The 17,668-nt window shown below is 53.7% G+C and overlaps 1 protein-coding gene across 1 annotated transcript in view; it reads right to left on the bottom strand.

The window, feature by feature from the left end:
- The window catches only part of TDRD3 (tudor domain containing 3), a 319,274-nt gene that overhangs the window by 100,067 nt on the left and 201,539 nt on the right, over positions 1–17,668 (bottom strand). Inside the window, exon 12 of the mRNA XM_076053389.1 lies at positions 6,090–6,251. Coding sequence (XP_075909504.1) covers positions 6,090–6,251 — 162 coding nt within the window. The remainder of the gene's footprint in view (positions 1–6,089; positions 6,252–17,668) is intronic.

The following is a 17,668-nucleotide window of genomic DNA, read 5'->3' on the forward strand; positions in this document are numbered from 1 at the left end:
CGATTCGCTTATCCCTCCTATACTTTGCACGCCAATCGTTGATTGTTGTTGCAGTTGTTGTTGTGGTGGTGGTGATAACTTTCTGAGCTCCGTGCACCCTTACCGGACATCTGTGACCAAAGAGCTTCACAGCTCATCGGATTTCTCCCCATTCCGCTTCTGTGCTCTGGGCCCGTGGAATATCAATGCAACTTTCATCTTAAATATCTGAATCTCTCTCTCTCTCTCTTTAGCAGCAGCAGCCACAGCGGCAAGCGGCTTCCCTGATAAGAAGCTAAACTTAAAAAAAAAACCCGATTCAGAATGCGAGCGCACGTGGTGGGAGGGGGGGGAGGGGGGGGGGCTGCCCAGTTCCGAGAGGAGCGCGTGATTTTTCTCGCTTGCAAGAACGAGTTTCGAGAAAGAAAGAAAGAGAGAGAGAGAGGGGTGGGAGGGAGGGAGGAAGATGAAGGAAAAAAACTGAAGACCGCACGATCGAGAACCCCGCGGCGAAAGCGCGACTTTGAAGGCGACTGCCAATGTACGGCCTGGCAGCGTGAGGGCATCGCCTCCTCTGCCCCCCCCCCACACCACGGCCCCCCCCCCCACCCCCCCCCCCACCCCACCCACCTACCCTGTCCCGCAACGGAAATCCGCCGCCGCCGCTGCTGTCGCCCGGTCACGTTTGGGGACGGGAGTGAAGGCCGGCGGAGTGGGGGAGGTGGTGGGGGGGGCGGACGCCCGGCGATGGAGGGTGGGTTGGGTGGGTGGCGGGCCACAGATAGGGCAGCCGGCGGATCATTACGGAGGGGGGGTAAGGGGGTAAGGGGTAAGGGGGGGGGGGGGGGCCTGTCACCACGCGCTGGCTGCAAGTACACGATAAGCCGAGGAATGCCAAATAAGACGCGCCCCATTAATACTAACGCTGCCACCGCCGGCAAGATTCGTACGAGGGACGCGGATCTGCCACGTGGTCCCCCCCACGTGGCAGATCCCACACCCCCCGCCCCCGCGAGGAACGCCCAGGTCGCCGCGTTTTTTGCTTTGTTTTTTTTTTTAAAGGGCCGCGAGAGCGGGAATCGAACTCGGGTCCGCGGGGTCTTGGTCGGCGCCGCGGCACCACCGCTCTCGCCTTCGTTAGCACGAGGGTCGGCGAATAGGTCGCGGGCCCCCGAACGAAGCCTCTTCCGCGTTTCGCGTTTGCGCGAGTCTTCCGAACGCGCCTGATCGTGCCGGCGGAAACGTCGCCGCGCCCGAATTGTGAGTGTCGTGGGTTTTACCCGCCAACGCGCCCCCGGTGGTGCTGAACGGGGGAACGACTTGGCACGTTTTTCGTTCACGTGACAAACCTTTACAAAATTGGACGCGCAGGAGGGGTGGCGGGTTTAACAGCACATTTATATTCTTAGTTTTTTCGGTAAAGTGACTTTACCGAAAAAACTAAGAATATGAATTACTGCAGTCACGAAAGCTTTAAATCAAAGCACATTTATATTTACGAGATCGTACCCCCCCCCCCCAAAAAAAATAATAATTGTACAGCCATTTCCATTACTCTCAGTGGGTTGTATGTCAAACTTTAGCTGCCTTATAATTGTACAGCGGTTTCCATTGCTTTCAGTGAGTTGTATGTACTCGTGTATCTCTCCCCCCGAACCCCCCTGCAGCATAACAAAACGCGGCTTAACTCAGCCCTCCCCCCCCACCCACGTCCCTTTCTGGCTCCCCCCCCCCCTCTTAACCTGTCTATATAATCCCGGTCGTCTCAAGAGCTCTTCACTTGATACAGCTATTCTGCCGTGACTGTTCCACCTGAAGACGGAAGCTTGTGCTTGCCTCCGAAACGTCGTGATTTAATTTAATTGAGTTGTTTTCATTTATTTTATTTTACCTATGTGACTTTACCGAAAAAAACAAAGAGTATCTATGGGTAGTGTTGAGTCTATGGGTAGTGTTGAGTCTATGGACAGTGTTGAGTCTATGGGTAGTGTTAAGTCTATGGGTAGTGTTGAGTCTATGGGTAGTGTTGAGTCTATGGGTAGTGTTGAGTCTATGGGCAGTGTTAGTCTATGGGCAGTGTTGAGTCTATGGGTAGTGTTGAGTCTATGGGCAGTGTTAGTCTATGGGCAGTGTTGAGTCTATGGGCAGTGTTAGTCTATGGGCAGTGTTAGACTATGGACAGTGTTAGTCTATGGGCAGTGTTAGTCTATGGGCAGTGTTAGTCTATGGGCAGTGTTAGTCTATGGGCAGTGTTAGTCTATGGGCAGTGTTAGTCTATGGGCAGTGTTAGTCTATGGACAGTGTTAGTCTATGGGCAGTGTTAGTCTATGGGCAGTGTTAGTCTATGGGCAGTGTTAGTCTATGGGCAGTGTTAGTCTATGGGCAGTGTTAGTCTATGGGCAGTGTTAGTCTATGGACAGTGTTAGTCTATGGGCAGTGTTGAGTCTATGGGCAGTGTTAGTCTATGGGCAGTGTTGAGTCTATGGGCAGTGTTAGTCTATGGGCAGTGTTGAGTCTATGGGCAGTGTTAGTCTATGGGCAGTGTTAGTCTATGGGCAGTGTTAGTCTATGGACAGTGTTAGTCTATGGGCAGTGTTGAGTCTATGGGCAGTGTTAGTCTATGGGCAGTGTTGAGTCTATGGGCAGTGTTAGTCTATGGGCAGTGTTGAGTCTATGGGCAGTGTTAGTCTATGGGCAGTGTTGAGTCTATGGGCAGTGTTAGTCTATGGGCAGTGTTGAGTCTATGGGCAGTGTTAGTCTATGGGTAGTACGTACGTACGTATAAGTTGCTTCCAGACTGGAGGAATCACACTTCTCGTCGATGCACCACCCCCACCCCCACACACTTGACATCCGTGATGAAGAGCTCCATAGCTCATCGGATTCCCCGCTCCAGCAGTCTCAGCAACGACTACGCGCTTCTGACGCGCAAGTCTCGGCCCCGGCTGTGAAATTCATTTAAGTTTTATATTCCAACCCCCCCCCCCCCACCCCCCCGCCCCCCCCCCCCATTCAACGGCAACCAGACTACAAGAGTTAAGCGCACGGTGTAAATGATAGGGCGTGTCTTTTCGTTCGACATCTCATTGACGTACGCCGCGGTACACACCCCTCCGATAACACCGCAAAAGCTGGCCTCCAAATTGTCCATTATTCAGCTTGCAGGCGATATTCACGCTCACTGTTTTTGCACGCGCGTGTGTGCGTCACGCGTGCGATAGCGGGATAATGGCGCGCGTAGTTCCTTAAATCATCGCAATCATCGCCGTCGCCGCCGTCGCCGCCTGCCTTGCCGAACGAAAGGATGGTTGGGGTAACGGGCCCGTGCACGGGGCATTTCGTTTAGACACAGGAGTGTGCTAAAGCAGCTGCGCTAATTGCTCTGCGAGCATCTGGCCTCGCTCCTTTCACAACGTTCCGCGTTTGTTGCATCCATCAAACCGGCTCGCTATCTCCAGTTTTCACAGCGGCGAAAACGTGGTCATTACACCTCTTAAAGCAATCTAAACACGCATTTTATTTTATTTTATTTTTTAAAACTTTATTCCTCCGGATAATTGCCATTGAGCGACGTAGCTCTATTTCAGGAGCGGCCCGACTGTCACGAATGATCGCTCAACGAAGCGGCCCCTCGCCATCCATCGCGAGGAAATTTATAGCAGCGGCCAAAACATTCTGAACGCGAGACGTCGAATTCTAAATGTGGGGGGGGGGGATTAAACAGGAGGCACCCGGAGAAAAATCCACGCGACCATGGGGAGAACACGCAAACTCTAAATATACAGCAGCAGCAGGCGTCAGGGTCGGGGTCTAACCCACGACCTCCTGTGTACCAGGCGAGGTAGTCAACATCTCCTAGCCACCGTGATGATGATGAAAGAGAGACACGCAAACTCTAAATATACAGCAAGCATCAGGGTCGGGGTCTAACCCACGACCTCCTGTGTACCAGGCGAGGTAGTGAACATCTCCTAGCCACCGTGATGATGATGAGAGAGAGAGACGCGCAAACTCTAAATATTTGCAGCAGGCATCAGGGTCGGGGTATAACCCACGACCTCCTGTGTACCAGGCGAGGTAGTTAATATCTCCTAGCCACCGTGATGATGATAAGAGAGACACGCAAACTCTAAATATACAGCAGCAGGCATCAGGGCTGGGGTATAACCCACGACCTCCTATGTACCAGGCGAGGTAGTTAACATCTCCTAGCCACCGTGATGATGATATGAGAGAGAGAGACACGCAAACTCTAAATATACAGCAGCAGGCATCAGGGTCGGGGTATAACCCACGACCTCCTGTGTACCAGGCGAGGTAGTTAACATCTCCTAGCCAACGTGATGATGATGAGAGAGAGAGACACGCAAACTTTAAATATACAGCAGGCATCAGGGTTGGGGTATAACCCACGACCTCCTGTGTACCAGGCGAGGTAATTAACATCTCCTAGCCACCGTGATGATGATGATGATGATGAGAGAGAGAGACACGCAAACTCAAATTATATATGGGTCCTCCGGTTTTTCCCTCTACATTTAGAATCAACATCACCACGCGTTTTAAGAGTCTTTGGCGACTCTAAAATTTCCACGCGACGATGATAAGCCACTTCTGAAAAAAGAGCTATGTAGCTCAATAGGCCTTCCCAGGTATATATATATAAAAAAAGAAACAGTTTAAATAATTGTTTTAGTTACAGCTCGCTAAACGTAAAACAACATTTCTAAAATAACCACCGCGGTCTAAGCAACGACACCGCAAGCACAGCCGCTGTCAAAGGCCGCGGGGCCAAACTTGCTCCAGCGAATGGCGAGAGAAAAGAAGAGTTTACCGCGAAATACCAAAACACATCAGCGAGCACCGACAAACTTTAATTGGCCTCAGTTGTTCCCGGCGAAATAACGACGATGGTGACGGGACTGAACGGCATTTCTTGGGGAGGAGAAAGGGAAATTGAAGTTCAAGAATTTCCGCTGAATTTTAAATCGCCCTAAATGAGTTTGTGAACTTAACAGGCCGAGCATCGGTATTGGGGTATAGCGTGAAAATGCGAGCAATCGTCGGCTCTGATGGGGGGTACGGTCAAAACAAATAGATGCGGCGTGAAATCTGCGTCAAGAGTAACACACGCGCGCACACTCACTCACTTACCTGCTCAGCCACTCACTGAACTGCTTACCCACTCACTCACCCACTTGCTCATTCTCTCACTCACCCACTCACTCACCTGCTCACCCACTCACTCACTCACCCACTCACTCACCCACTCACTCACTCACCCACTCACTCACTCACCCACTCACCCACTCACTCACTCACTCACCCACTTGCTCATGCTCTCACTCACCTGCTCACCCGCTCACTCACTCACTCACCTGCTCACCCATTCACTCACTCACTCACCCACCCACTCGCTAGCTAGCATGTTCGCACTCATTAGGTAACTCGCTCACTCACCCAACTCAACCCCCTTGCTCACACGCTCACCTACTCCCTCGCTCTCACCCGCTCGCTCGCACGCTCACCCGCGCTCTCACTCACCCTCTCACTCGCCCCGCCCACCCACCCGCTCACTCGCTCGCTCACTCACCCTCTCACTCGCCCCGCCCACCCACCCGCTCACTCGCTCGCTCACTCACCCTCTCACTCGCCCCGCCCACCCAACCGCTCACCCGCTCGCTCACTCACCCACTCGCCCTACCCACCCGCTCGCTCGCACGCTCACCCGCCCGCTCTCTCGCTCTCTCACTCACGCTCTCACTCTCTCACTCGCTCGCTCACTCTCTCACCCGCTCTCTCACTCACCCTCTCACTCGCCCCACCCACCCGCTCGCCCGCCCGCTCTCTCACTCTCTCACTCACGCTCTCACTCTCTCACTCGCTCGCTCACTCTCTCACCCGCTCTCTCACTCACCCTCTCACTCGCCCCACCCACCCGCTCGCCCGCCCGCTCTCTCACTCTCTCACTCACGCTCTCACTCTCTCTCTCACTCGCTCGCTCACTCTCTCACTCGCTCTCTCACTCACCCTCTCACTCGTCCCACCCACCCACCCGCTCGCCCGCCCGCTCTCTCACTCACGCTCTCTCACTCGCCCCACTGACTGACCGTCCAGGGACAGGGCCTCCATCTTGGGGTTGAGGAAGTCGAAGAGCGTGCTGGGGGCCGACGGACGCCCCCCGCCCGCCGCTCCCGGTGTGTCGCCGTCGCCGGCGGCCTCGCGGCGTCCCCGGCCGCGACCCCGGTGTCGTCCGCCGAAGCCTCCACGCTCTGCGCGCACACAAAGATAGCCCCCCCCCCCCACTGCGTTAAAACAGAAACTTTCAGAACCAACCAACCAACCCCCCCCCCCCCGACGACCCCCACCATCCAACCCAAACTTTGACCGGGCTCTCAGCAAATTGCAAAAATTGGACGCTGCGGTGGCCGGGAGATGTTGATTGCCTCGCCTGGTATGCGGGAGGTCGTGGGTTCGATCCCGACCCTGACGTCTGCTGCTGCTGTATATTTGGAGTTTGCGTGTCTCTCTCTCATCATCATCATCACGGTGGCTAGGAGATGTTAACTACCTCGCCTGGTATACAGGAGGTCGTGGGTTCGATCCCGACCCTGACGCCTGCTGCTGCTGTATATTTGGAGTTTGCGTGTCTCTCTCTCTCATCATCATCATCATCACGGTGGCTAGGAGATGTTAATTACCTCGCCTGGTATCCAGGAGGTCGTGGGTTCGATCCCGACCCTGACGATGCCTGCTGCTGTATATTTAGAGTTTGCGTGTCTCTCTCTCATCATCATCACGGCGGCTAGGAGATGTTAACTACCTCGCCTGGTGTGCAGGAGGTCGTGGGTTTGATCCCAACCCTGACGCCTGCTGTATATTTGAAGTTTGCGTGTCTTTCTCTCTCTCTCATCATCATCAAGGTGGCTAGGAGATGTTAACTACCTCGCCTGGTGTGCAGAAGATCGTGGGTTCAATCCAGCCCTGACGCCTGCTGTATATTTGGAGTTTGTGTGTATCTCTCTCTCATCATCATCACGGCGGCTAGGAGATGTTAACTACCTCGCCTGGTGTACAGGAGGTCGTGGGTTCGATCCCGACCCTGATGCCTGCTGCTGTATATTTAGAGTTTGCGTGTCTCTCTCTCTCTCTCTCCCCGTGGTCTTCCTACGTCTCGTGACCTTATCAACCCCCCCCCCACCTCCCTCAGTCCAATCTCGCGTGACGTCATGCCGGTGTGCGTCACAGACAAAGCTCCCCCGTGTAGCCTCTAACAGACTGTAGGGGCAAGTGCTGTTTGTTAGCGAGCAGCACCTACGAAGCCCGAACGCACGAGGGGGTGGGTGGCCAGCAGCACCACGCCCGGCCGCCTTTGTCTCCCCAGTGGCGATGTTTACTACTACACACCGCACCCAGGTGTGCTCATTTGAGGCCGAGTCGACCTAGAGGAGGCCCAGGACCCGTCCAGAAAATCGTCAGCGGGCGTCGGCCGCGAGCGGGGAATCGAACCCACGCCGCCGCTCCTCACGAGCGGAACCTCACGTGAACCACACGTGAACCACACGAGAGGTTCACGTGAACCTCACGTGAACCTCACGTGAACCACACGAGAGGTTCACGTGAACCACACGTGAGGTTCACGTGAACCTCACGTGAACCGCGCGTGAACCTCACGTGAACCTCACGTGAACCTCACGTTAAACCTCACGTGAACCGCGCGTGAACCTCACGTGAACCTCACGTGAACCTCACGTGAACCGCGCGAGAACCTCACGTGAACCTCACGTGAACCTCACGTGAACCTCACGTGAACCGCGCGAGAACCTCACGTGAACCTCACGTGAACCACACGAGAACCTCACGTGAACCACACGTGAACCTCACGTGAGGTTCACGTGAACCTCACGTGAACCTCGCGTGAACTAGGCGTGAACCTCACGTGAACCACGCGTGGTAGGCGCGTGAACCGCGCGTGAACACTCGAACTCCCTCGACCGCGAGCCACGACCGGGGCGATGTGCGCCGCACGTGCACGGCTCGCGCGACGCGGAAGATTTTTAAATCCCGGTTCTAAAAGTGCCGACAGGAGGCCGAGCTGGCTGGGTGGGGGGTGGATAAGTAAATAAATAACGCTCGCTCGCTCGCTCGGCTCGCGAGCGAGCGAGCAAGCGAGCGAGCGAGAGAGTGAGAGAGAGTGAGAGAGAGCTTCCCCGGCATTTCTCATTCCGCCAAAAAGTGACCATTTAAAGCGTCGCCGTCCCGTTGTCGTCTTCTTCGTCGTCTTCGTCGTCTTCATCTTCGTCTTCATCTTCGTCTTCATCTTCATCGTCTTCGTCTTCATCGTCTTCATCATCATCGTCTTCATCTTCATCTTCTTCGTCGTCTTCGTCTTCATCATCATCGTCTTCATCTTCATCGTCTTCGTCGTCTTCATCTTCATCGTCTTCATCTTCATCTTCTTCGTCGCCTTCGTCGTCTTCATCGTCATCTTCGTCGTCTTCATCATCGTCGTCTTCATCTTCGCCGTCTTCGTCGTCTTCTTCATCTTCGTCGTCTTCGTCGTCGTCCGCCTGTCACAGTAGCGGCGACAAACGACAGCTAAACGACAACAAATCCATCGCCCGCTATGGCATTGAAGTTAAATTTTTTCGTGACACATCGGGGATCGGAGGGGTGGTTGAGAAATGAAGACGATAAAAAAATGAAAAATAAAAACTCAGAAAACCGTCATCAACTCCTCTCCAAGAAGACGCTAATGGGCTCCGAGCGAGGCAGTTTGGCTCTTAATGACTCCGCTACGACTCCTCGCCAACATCTCGAGCGCTCCTTTTCTCAGAACAGCGAACAGCTCGCCTGCACGGGGCACAGCAGCAGCAGCAGTAGCAGCAGTAGCAACAGCAGCAGTAGCAGCAGCAGTAGCAACAGCAGCAGTAGCAGCAGTAGCAGCAGCAGTAGTAGTAGTAGCAACAGCAGCAGTAGTAGCAGCACCAGCAGTAGCAGCAGCAGTAGCAGCAGCAGAAGCAGCAGCATTAGTAGCAGCAGTAGCAGCAGAAGTAGCAGCAGTAGCAGCAGCAGTAGCAGCAGTAGCAGCAGCAGTAGCAGCACCAATATCAGCAGTAGCAGCAGTAGCAGCAATAGCAGCAGCAGTAGCAGCAGTAGCAGCAGCAATAGCAGCAGTAGCAGCAGCAGTAGCAGCAGTAGCAGCACCAATAGCAGCAGTAGCAGCAGTAGCAGCAATAGCAGCAGTAACAGCAGCAGCAGCAGCAATAGCAGCAGTAGCAGCAGTAGCAGCAGCAGTAGCAGCACCAATAGCAGCAGTAGCAGCAGTAGCAGCAATAGCAGCAGTAGCAGCAATAGCAGTAGTAACAGCAATAGCAGCAGCAGTAGCAGCAGTAGCAGCAGCAATAGCAGCAGTAGCAGCAGTAGCAGCAATAGCAGCAGTAGCAGCAATAGCAGTAGTAACAGCAATAGCAGCAGCAGTAGCAGCAGTAGCAGCAGCAGTAGCAGCAGTAGCAGCAGCAGTAGTAGTAGTAGCAGAAGTAGCAGCAGCAGTAGCAGCAGCAGCAGTAGCAGCAGCAGTAGCAGCAGCAGCATTAGTAGCAGCAGTAGCAGCAGCATTAGTAGCAGCAGTAACAGCAGTAGCAGCAGCAGCATTAGCAGCAGTGTCGGGGAGCGAGGGGAGCGGCGGCGCCCGTTAATTCTGGTGCCATGGCTCTCGTTATTCTCCGATAAAATAAAAATTATATATATATAAAAAAAAGGCCTCTTAATGGACGATCGTTAAAACAATTGGTGATGAGCCCCGCACTCAGCCAGCCGGAGGAGGACTCCTATTAACGGCCCTCCAGTGCCGGCTGTCCAGTGCCAACGCCTGGCACAGTGGAATGAAGCGTCGTGCGTGCGGGTCAGCCGGCCGGCCGGCCGGCCGGTCGTGCGGACGGACGGACGGACGGACGGACGGACGGACGGACGGACGGACGGACGGACGGACGGACGGACGGACGGACGGACGGACGGACGGACGGACGGACGGACGGACGGACGGACGGACGGCTCTGTTACGGAGACAGATTAAGCGCGGGGGCTCACGGACGGGCGCCGCCGCGATCCTCGGAACCCTCGCTTACATGAGCTCTCTCGGAGAGTTCCGTGCGCTTCCAAAAAGCGAGCGTCAAAAGGCAAATTTGAATGATCGCGTCAAAGCGCGGGGGTGGGGAGGGGGGAAAGGGTCAACGGCGCGCGGGCGTTTATTGTTGGAGCCCCCCACCCCCCTGCCAGCCCCTCCTTGGCCACTCGCCGCGGTATTTTCGACGAGAGAAGTCGGCCCTTTCGTGTCTCTGCGCCCGCTAATTGCCTCCCGATTGCTTGCCTCGAGCCGTGGACATTCCCCCGCAGCATGTTTGTTCGGGCAGAGCGAGCGCTCGCGCCAACGCTGACGACGTTTAACATCGCGCGGCATCGCGGCGGGGGGGAAAGAATCAGGATCCGCAAATAGCCGCTGCTGCCAGCTGTGCCATTAACCCTTTCCCGTTCCGATGACGTACCCGTACGCACGTGTACGTCATCAGCCACGTGTACGTCATCAGCCACGTGTACGTCATCAGCCACGTGTACGTCATCAGCCACGTGTACGTCATCAGCCACGTCATCAGCACGTGTACATCAGCACGTGTGCGTCATCAGCACGTCATCAGCACGTGTACGTCATCAGTACGTCATCACTACATCATCAGCACGTGTACGTCATCAGCAGGTGTACGTCATCAGTATGTGTACGTCATCAACAGGTGTACGTCATCAGTATGTGTACGTCATCAACAGGTGTACGTCATCAGTATGTGTACGTCATCAACATGTGTACGTCATCAGCATGTGTACGTCATCAGCAGGTGTACGTCATCAACAGGTGTACGTCATCAGCAGGTGTACATCATCAACAGGTGTACGTCATAGTATGTGTACGTCATCAGTATGTGTACGTCATCAGCAGGTGTACGTCATCAGTTTATCGTTCCGATGTATATGCATGCAAGTAATATATCGTATAAAGGCGCCAGCATGATCGTTAATAATCATAGACGGCCACAATCTCTCCACTGCTGGATTCGAGGCTTTTGAACAACGTCACCGACCCTCGGGGAGCACAAAAGTACGGCAACGTCGCCGTCGGCACCGGAACGCCCCCCCCCCCCCCGGGGCAGAGCGAACGGCGGTCGGCCCGTGCGAGGTCGCCTCTGGGGGGGCGGGGGCACTCTAGGTGGCTATCGCGGTTTGTGCACACCCCACACGCACACACACGCACACACACACACCCCACACACACACACCCCACACACACACACACCACACACCCCACACACACACACGCACACACACACCACACACACCACACACGCACACACACCACACACACACACGCACACACACCACACACACCACACACACACACCACACACACCACACACACCACACACACCACACACACACCACACACACCACACACACACACGCACACACACACCACACACACCACACACACACACGCACACACACCACACACACACACCACACACACCACACACACCACACACACACACCACACACACACCACACACACACACGCACACACACCACACACACGCACACACACCACACACACCACACACACACACCACACACACCACACACACCACACACACACACATCACACACACCACACACACACACCACACACACCACATACACCACACACACACGCACACACACCACACACACGCACACACACCACACACACCACACACACACACCACACACACACACGCACACACACCACACACACACACACGCACACACACCACACACACCACACACACACACCACACACACCACACACACACACATCACACACCACACAAACCACACACACACCACACACACACACATCACACACCACACACACACACCACACACACCACACACACACACATCACACACCACACACACACACCACACACACCACACACACACACACACATCACACACCACACACACACCACACACACCCCACACACACCACACACACACACATCACACACCACACACACACTCAAAACACACACCACACACACACACCCCACACACACTCAAAACACACACCACACACACACACCCCACACACACACACCACACACACACCACACACACCCCACACACACCACACACACACACATCACACACCACACACACACTCAAAACACACACCACACACACACACCCCACACACACTCAAAACACACACCACACACACACACCCCACACACACACCCCACACACACCCCACACACACCACACACACACACCCCACACACACCCATCACACACCCCACACACACCCATCACACACCACACACACACACCCCACACACACCTCACACACACACCCATCACACACCCCACACACACCCATCACACACCCCACACACACACACACACCCATCACACACACACCCCACACACACCCCACACACACACACCCATCACACACCCCACACACACCCCACACACACACACCCATCACACGCCCCACACACACCCCACACACACACCACACACACCCATCACACACCACACACACACACCCATCACACATCACACACCACACACACACACACCACACACCCCACACACACCCCACACACACACCACACACACCCAACCGCCCGCCCGCCCGCCACCTTCCACACCACCGCCGCTTACGTGCGGATTAATGTCAAACCGAGCTCGCAGGGCCACGGCGGATAACCAGACTGGACCGCACGGATAAACAAGGCGGGGCCCGCTCGTCAATATCAATTTGCAACTTCACAAAGGAGGCAAAATGTGCAAACGCTCACGTTATTAAACCCCCGACGGGAGGCGAGCCCGCTTTAATAGAGAGCCCACACGCACCGTGATTAATCAAAGGCTTGCTTGCTTGCCAATAATAATAATGGTCATCATACCAATTCAAGTTGGCCTAACAGCATAATGAGCTATGGGGAGTGGGGGGGGTGGTGGCTTGGGGCAAGTGCGACAGCCCCTTTTCGAACCGGCGGTGGAAATTCCACATTCCCATGGCAGGCACCCGCGCGGCGCATCGGCTGGTGCGGTCAGACGCTCCTTAAACCGCCTCCAGTTCCTTCTCGCACGGCCTCGTCAATTCGTCTCCGTCGCTCCGACTCCCTCCCTCTCCCCTCCGCTCCTATCCCGTCCCTCCCCCCGTTGACCTTCCGTGACCCCCCCCCACCACGTGACCTCCATCGAGGTCACTCATTCCTCGGTCACCCTTCCCGTGCCGCTTTGAAGCCGCCTGGAGCCCGGGTCAAGCCTCGCCGATGAACTATCTGGTTACTTTGGTAAGCATCCGTCATTGTTCTTGTTGTTGTTTTATTGTTGTTGTTGTTTAATTGTTGTTGTTTTATTGTTGTTGTTGTTGTTTTATTGTTGTTGTTTTATTGTTGTTGTTGTTGTTTTATTGTTGTTGTTGTTGTTGTTTTATTGTTATTGTTGTTGTTGTTTTATTGTTGTTGTTGTTTTATTGTTGTTGTTGTTGTTTTATTGTTGTTGTTTTATTGTTATTGTTGTTGTTGCGTTCCGTCAAAAAGACAGTCGTGACGTTTGACGCGCGTGGCGAGACGCCGGCAAACGCGGCGCGTCTCTCATATAGAGACCCATAGACTCACATAGGGACCTGTAGACTCGCATAGAGACCCATAGACTCAATTAGAGACCCATAGACTCACATAGTGACCCATAGACTCAATTAGAGACCCATAGACTCACATAGTGACCCATAGACTAACATAGAGACCCATTGACTCACATAGAGACCCGTAGACTCACAAAGAGACCCATAGACTCGCATAGAGACCCGTAGACTAACATAGAAACCCATAGACTCACATAGAGACCCATAGACTCACAGAGAGACTCATAGACTCACATAGAGACCCATAGACTCACATAGAGACCCGTAGACTCACATAGAGACCCATTGACTCACATAGAGACCCATTGACTCACATAGAGACCCATAGACTCACATAGAGACCCATAGACTCAATAAGAGACCCATAGACTCACATAGAGACCCAGACTCACATAGAGACCCATAGACTCACATAGAGACCCATGGACTCGCATAGAGACCCATAGACTCGAATAGAGACCTATAGACTCACATAGAGACACGCAGACTCGCAAAGAGACCCATAGACTCACATAGAGACCCATTGACTCACATAGAGACCCATAGACTCACATAGAGACCCATAGACTCACATAGAGACCCATAGACTCACATAGAGACCCAGACTCACATAGAGACCCATGGACTCGCATAGAGACCTATAGACTCGCATAGAGACCCATAGACTCACATAGAGACCCGCAGACTCGCAAAGAGACCCATAAACTCACATAGAGACCCATTGACTCACATAGAGACCCATAGACTCACATAGAGACCCATAGACTCACAAAGAGACCCATAGACTCACATAGAGACCCAGACTCACATAGAGACCCATAGACTCACATAGAGACCCGCAGACTCGCAAAGAGACCCATAGACTCACATAGAGACCCATAGACTCACATAGAGACCCGCATACTCGCAAAGAGACCCATAGACTCACATAGAGACCCATAGACTCGCATAGAGACCCATAGACTCACACAGAGACCCGCAGACTCGCAAAGAGACCCATAGACTCACATAGAGACCCATAGACTCACATAGGGACCCATAGACTCACATAGGGACACATTGACTCACATAGAGACCCATTGACTCACATAGAGACGCATAGACTCACAGAGACCCAGATACTCACATAGAGATTCATAGACTCACACAGAGACCCATAGACTCACATAGAGACCCATAGACTCACACAGAGACCCATAGACTCACATAGAGACCCATAGACTCACACAGAGACCCATAGACTCACATAGAGACCCATAGACTCACATAGAGACCCATAGACTTGCATAGAGACGCATAGACTCACATAGAGACCCATAGACTCACATAGAGACCCATAGACTTACACAGAGACCCATAGACTCACATAGAGACCCATAGCCTCACAGAGACCCAGAGACTCACATAGAGATGCATAGACTCACACAGAGACCCATAGACTCACATAGAGACCCATAGACTCACACAGAGACCCATAGACTCACATAGAGACGCATAGACTCACAGAGACCCAGATACTCACATAGAGATGCATAGACTCACACAGAGACCCATAGACTCACATAGAGACCCATAGACTCACACAGAGACCCATAGACTCACATAGAGACCCATAGACTCACACAGAGACCCATAGACTCACATAGAGACCCATAGACTCACATAGAGACCCATATACTTGCATAGAGACGCATAGACTCACATAGAGACCCATAGACTCACATAGAGACCCATAGACTTACACAGAGACCCATAGACTCACATAGAGACCCATAGCCTCACAGAGACCCAGAGACTCACATAGAGATGCATAGACTCACACAGAGACCCATAGACTCACATAGAGACCCATAGACTCACACAGAGACCCATAGACTCACATAGAGACCCATAGACTCACACAGAGACCCATAGACTCACATAGAGACACATAGACTCACAGAGACCCAGATACTCACATAGAGATGCATAGACTCACACAGAGACCCATAGACTCACATAGAGATGCATAGACTCACACAGAGACCCATAGACTCACATAGAGACCCATAGACTCACACAGAAACCCATAGACTCACATAGAGACCCATAGACTCACACAGAGACCCACACAGAGACCCATAGACTCACACAGAGACCCATAGACTCACATAGAGACCCATAGACTCACAGAGACCCAGAAACTCACACAGAGACCCATAGACTCACATAGAGACCCATAGACTCATAGAGACCCATAGACTCACACAGAGACCCATAGACTCACACAGAGACCCATAGACTCACATAGAGACCCATAGACTCACAGAGACCCATAGACTCACACAGAGACCCATAGACTCACACAGAGACCCATAGACTCACATAGAGACCCATAGACTCACACAGAGACCCATAGACTCGCGTCGCCACTCCGCCCTCTCAGCCATTCGCCGGCCGCCATAAAAAAAAAATTCCGCAGGCCGTCAAAAGCCGCGGCGCGTGAAACACCGTGGGCTACTCTGTCGTCGTGCGGGGGGGGGGGGGGGGGGGGTGGGGGGTAGGGGGAGGGTACGGGGTGGGTTGGGATCGCGACGGGCACGGTCCAGCGGTCCGCCTCCACCTAGGCGGAGAAATCCTTCGCCCCCCCCGCGTGCCCTCCGGAGCTGCGGCATTGCGCTCGCCTCCACGCAAATCCACCCACGCGGGTGTTCGGTAAAATTCGCGCCGGAAAGGTCGGCAGGTCAAAATAAACGGTCAACCGTAAGATTAATCGCGCGATTATGAGCTACGAACCAATTGAAAAACTAAATTTTTTTTTTTTTTTTACTTTACCACCACCAGGTAAGGAGGCCCACCCGGGCTATACGGGAGCGAGCTGGGCCGTCACAAGTGATGTCGCCCAACGAAGATGGTCTTCACCGTCATCACGCGCGCAATTCAAAGCAGTCGCCCGAAGCCCTCCGTGCGCGTGGGTTCTTTCGGTAAAGTCACGGTCGGTAGAGAAATAAGTAACAGATCACGATGTTTCGATCGCAACACGAGCAATCGTCATCGGGTGGAAAGATGAAGCAGTAGAACTGCTGATTTCGTTTTTAACCACCGGGTAAGGCCCACTCATCTAACTGATGTATCTTTCCACCTGATGACGATTGCTTGTGTTGCCATCGAAACGTCGTGATCTGTTATTCATTTTTCTACCTACCGTGACTTTGCCGAAAGAACCAAGGAGTATGGATTCCCATGGCAGGCACCCGCATATGTGGCGCACTTGACTGTATGACTGCAGTCACGTGCGAAAGCGTCCGCTGAATGAATACACAGCGGACGTAAAAGATCAGCCCGACATCGTTTGACAAAGTAGGTCCCAGTTTGCCGCGAATGTTGGATTATACAACAGCGGCAATCATCGCACCCTACTGGGGGACTCGGGCCCCAAGGTCACTCAGTCCCCAAGGTCAATCAAGCCCCAAGGTTACTCGAGCCCCAAGGTCACTCGAGCCCCAAGGTCACTCGAGCCCCAAGGTCACTCAGTCCCCAAGGTCACTCGAGCCCCAAGGTCACTCAGTCCTCAAGGTCACTCGAGCCCCAAGGTCACTCAGGCTCCAAGGTCACTCAGGCTCCTAGGTCACTCAGGCCCCAAGGTCACTCAGGCCCGAAGGCCATTCAGGCTCCAAGGTCACCCAGGCCCTAAGGTCATTTAGGCCCCAAGGTCACCGAGGCCCTAAGGTCACACTTGCGAAAGAGACCCCTACACCGGTCTCTTTGAGCCCTCGCCCGCCGGTAACAAAAAAACAAACGATGGGAAAGCTCTGCCGCTGGACGAACGAGACATTCTCATCGGCCTCCGACCCCGGGCCACGAATAACGGATGGGAACGATCGCCTGCTGAGTCAACACGCCGCTATGCAGGAGGTCGTGGGTTCGATCCCGACCCCGCCTCCTGCTGTATATTTGGAGTTT

Source organism: Petromyzon marinus, chromosome 61 (genome assembly GCF_048934315.1).
Source record: "Petromyzon marinus isolate PM22_M1 ecotype Great Lakes invasive population chromosome 61, UKy_Petmar_22M1.pri1.0, whole genome shotgun sequence".
Lineage (NCBI taxonomy): Eukaryota > Metazoa > Chordata > Hyperoartia > Petromyzontiformes > Petromyzontidae > Petromyzon > Petromyzon marinus.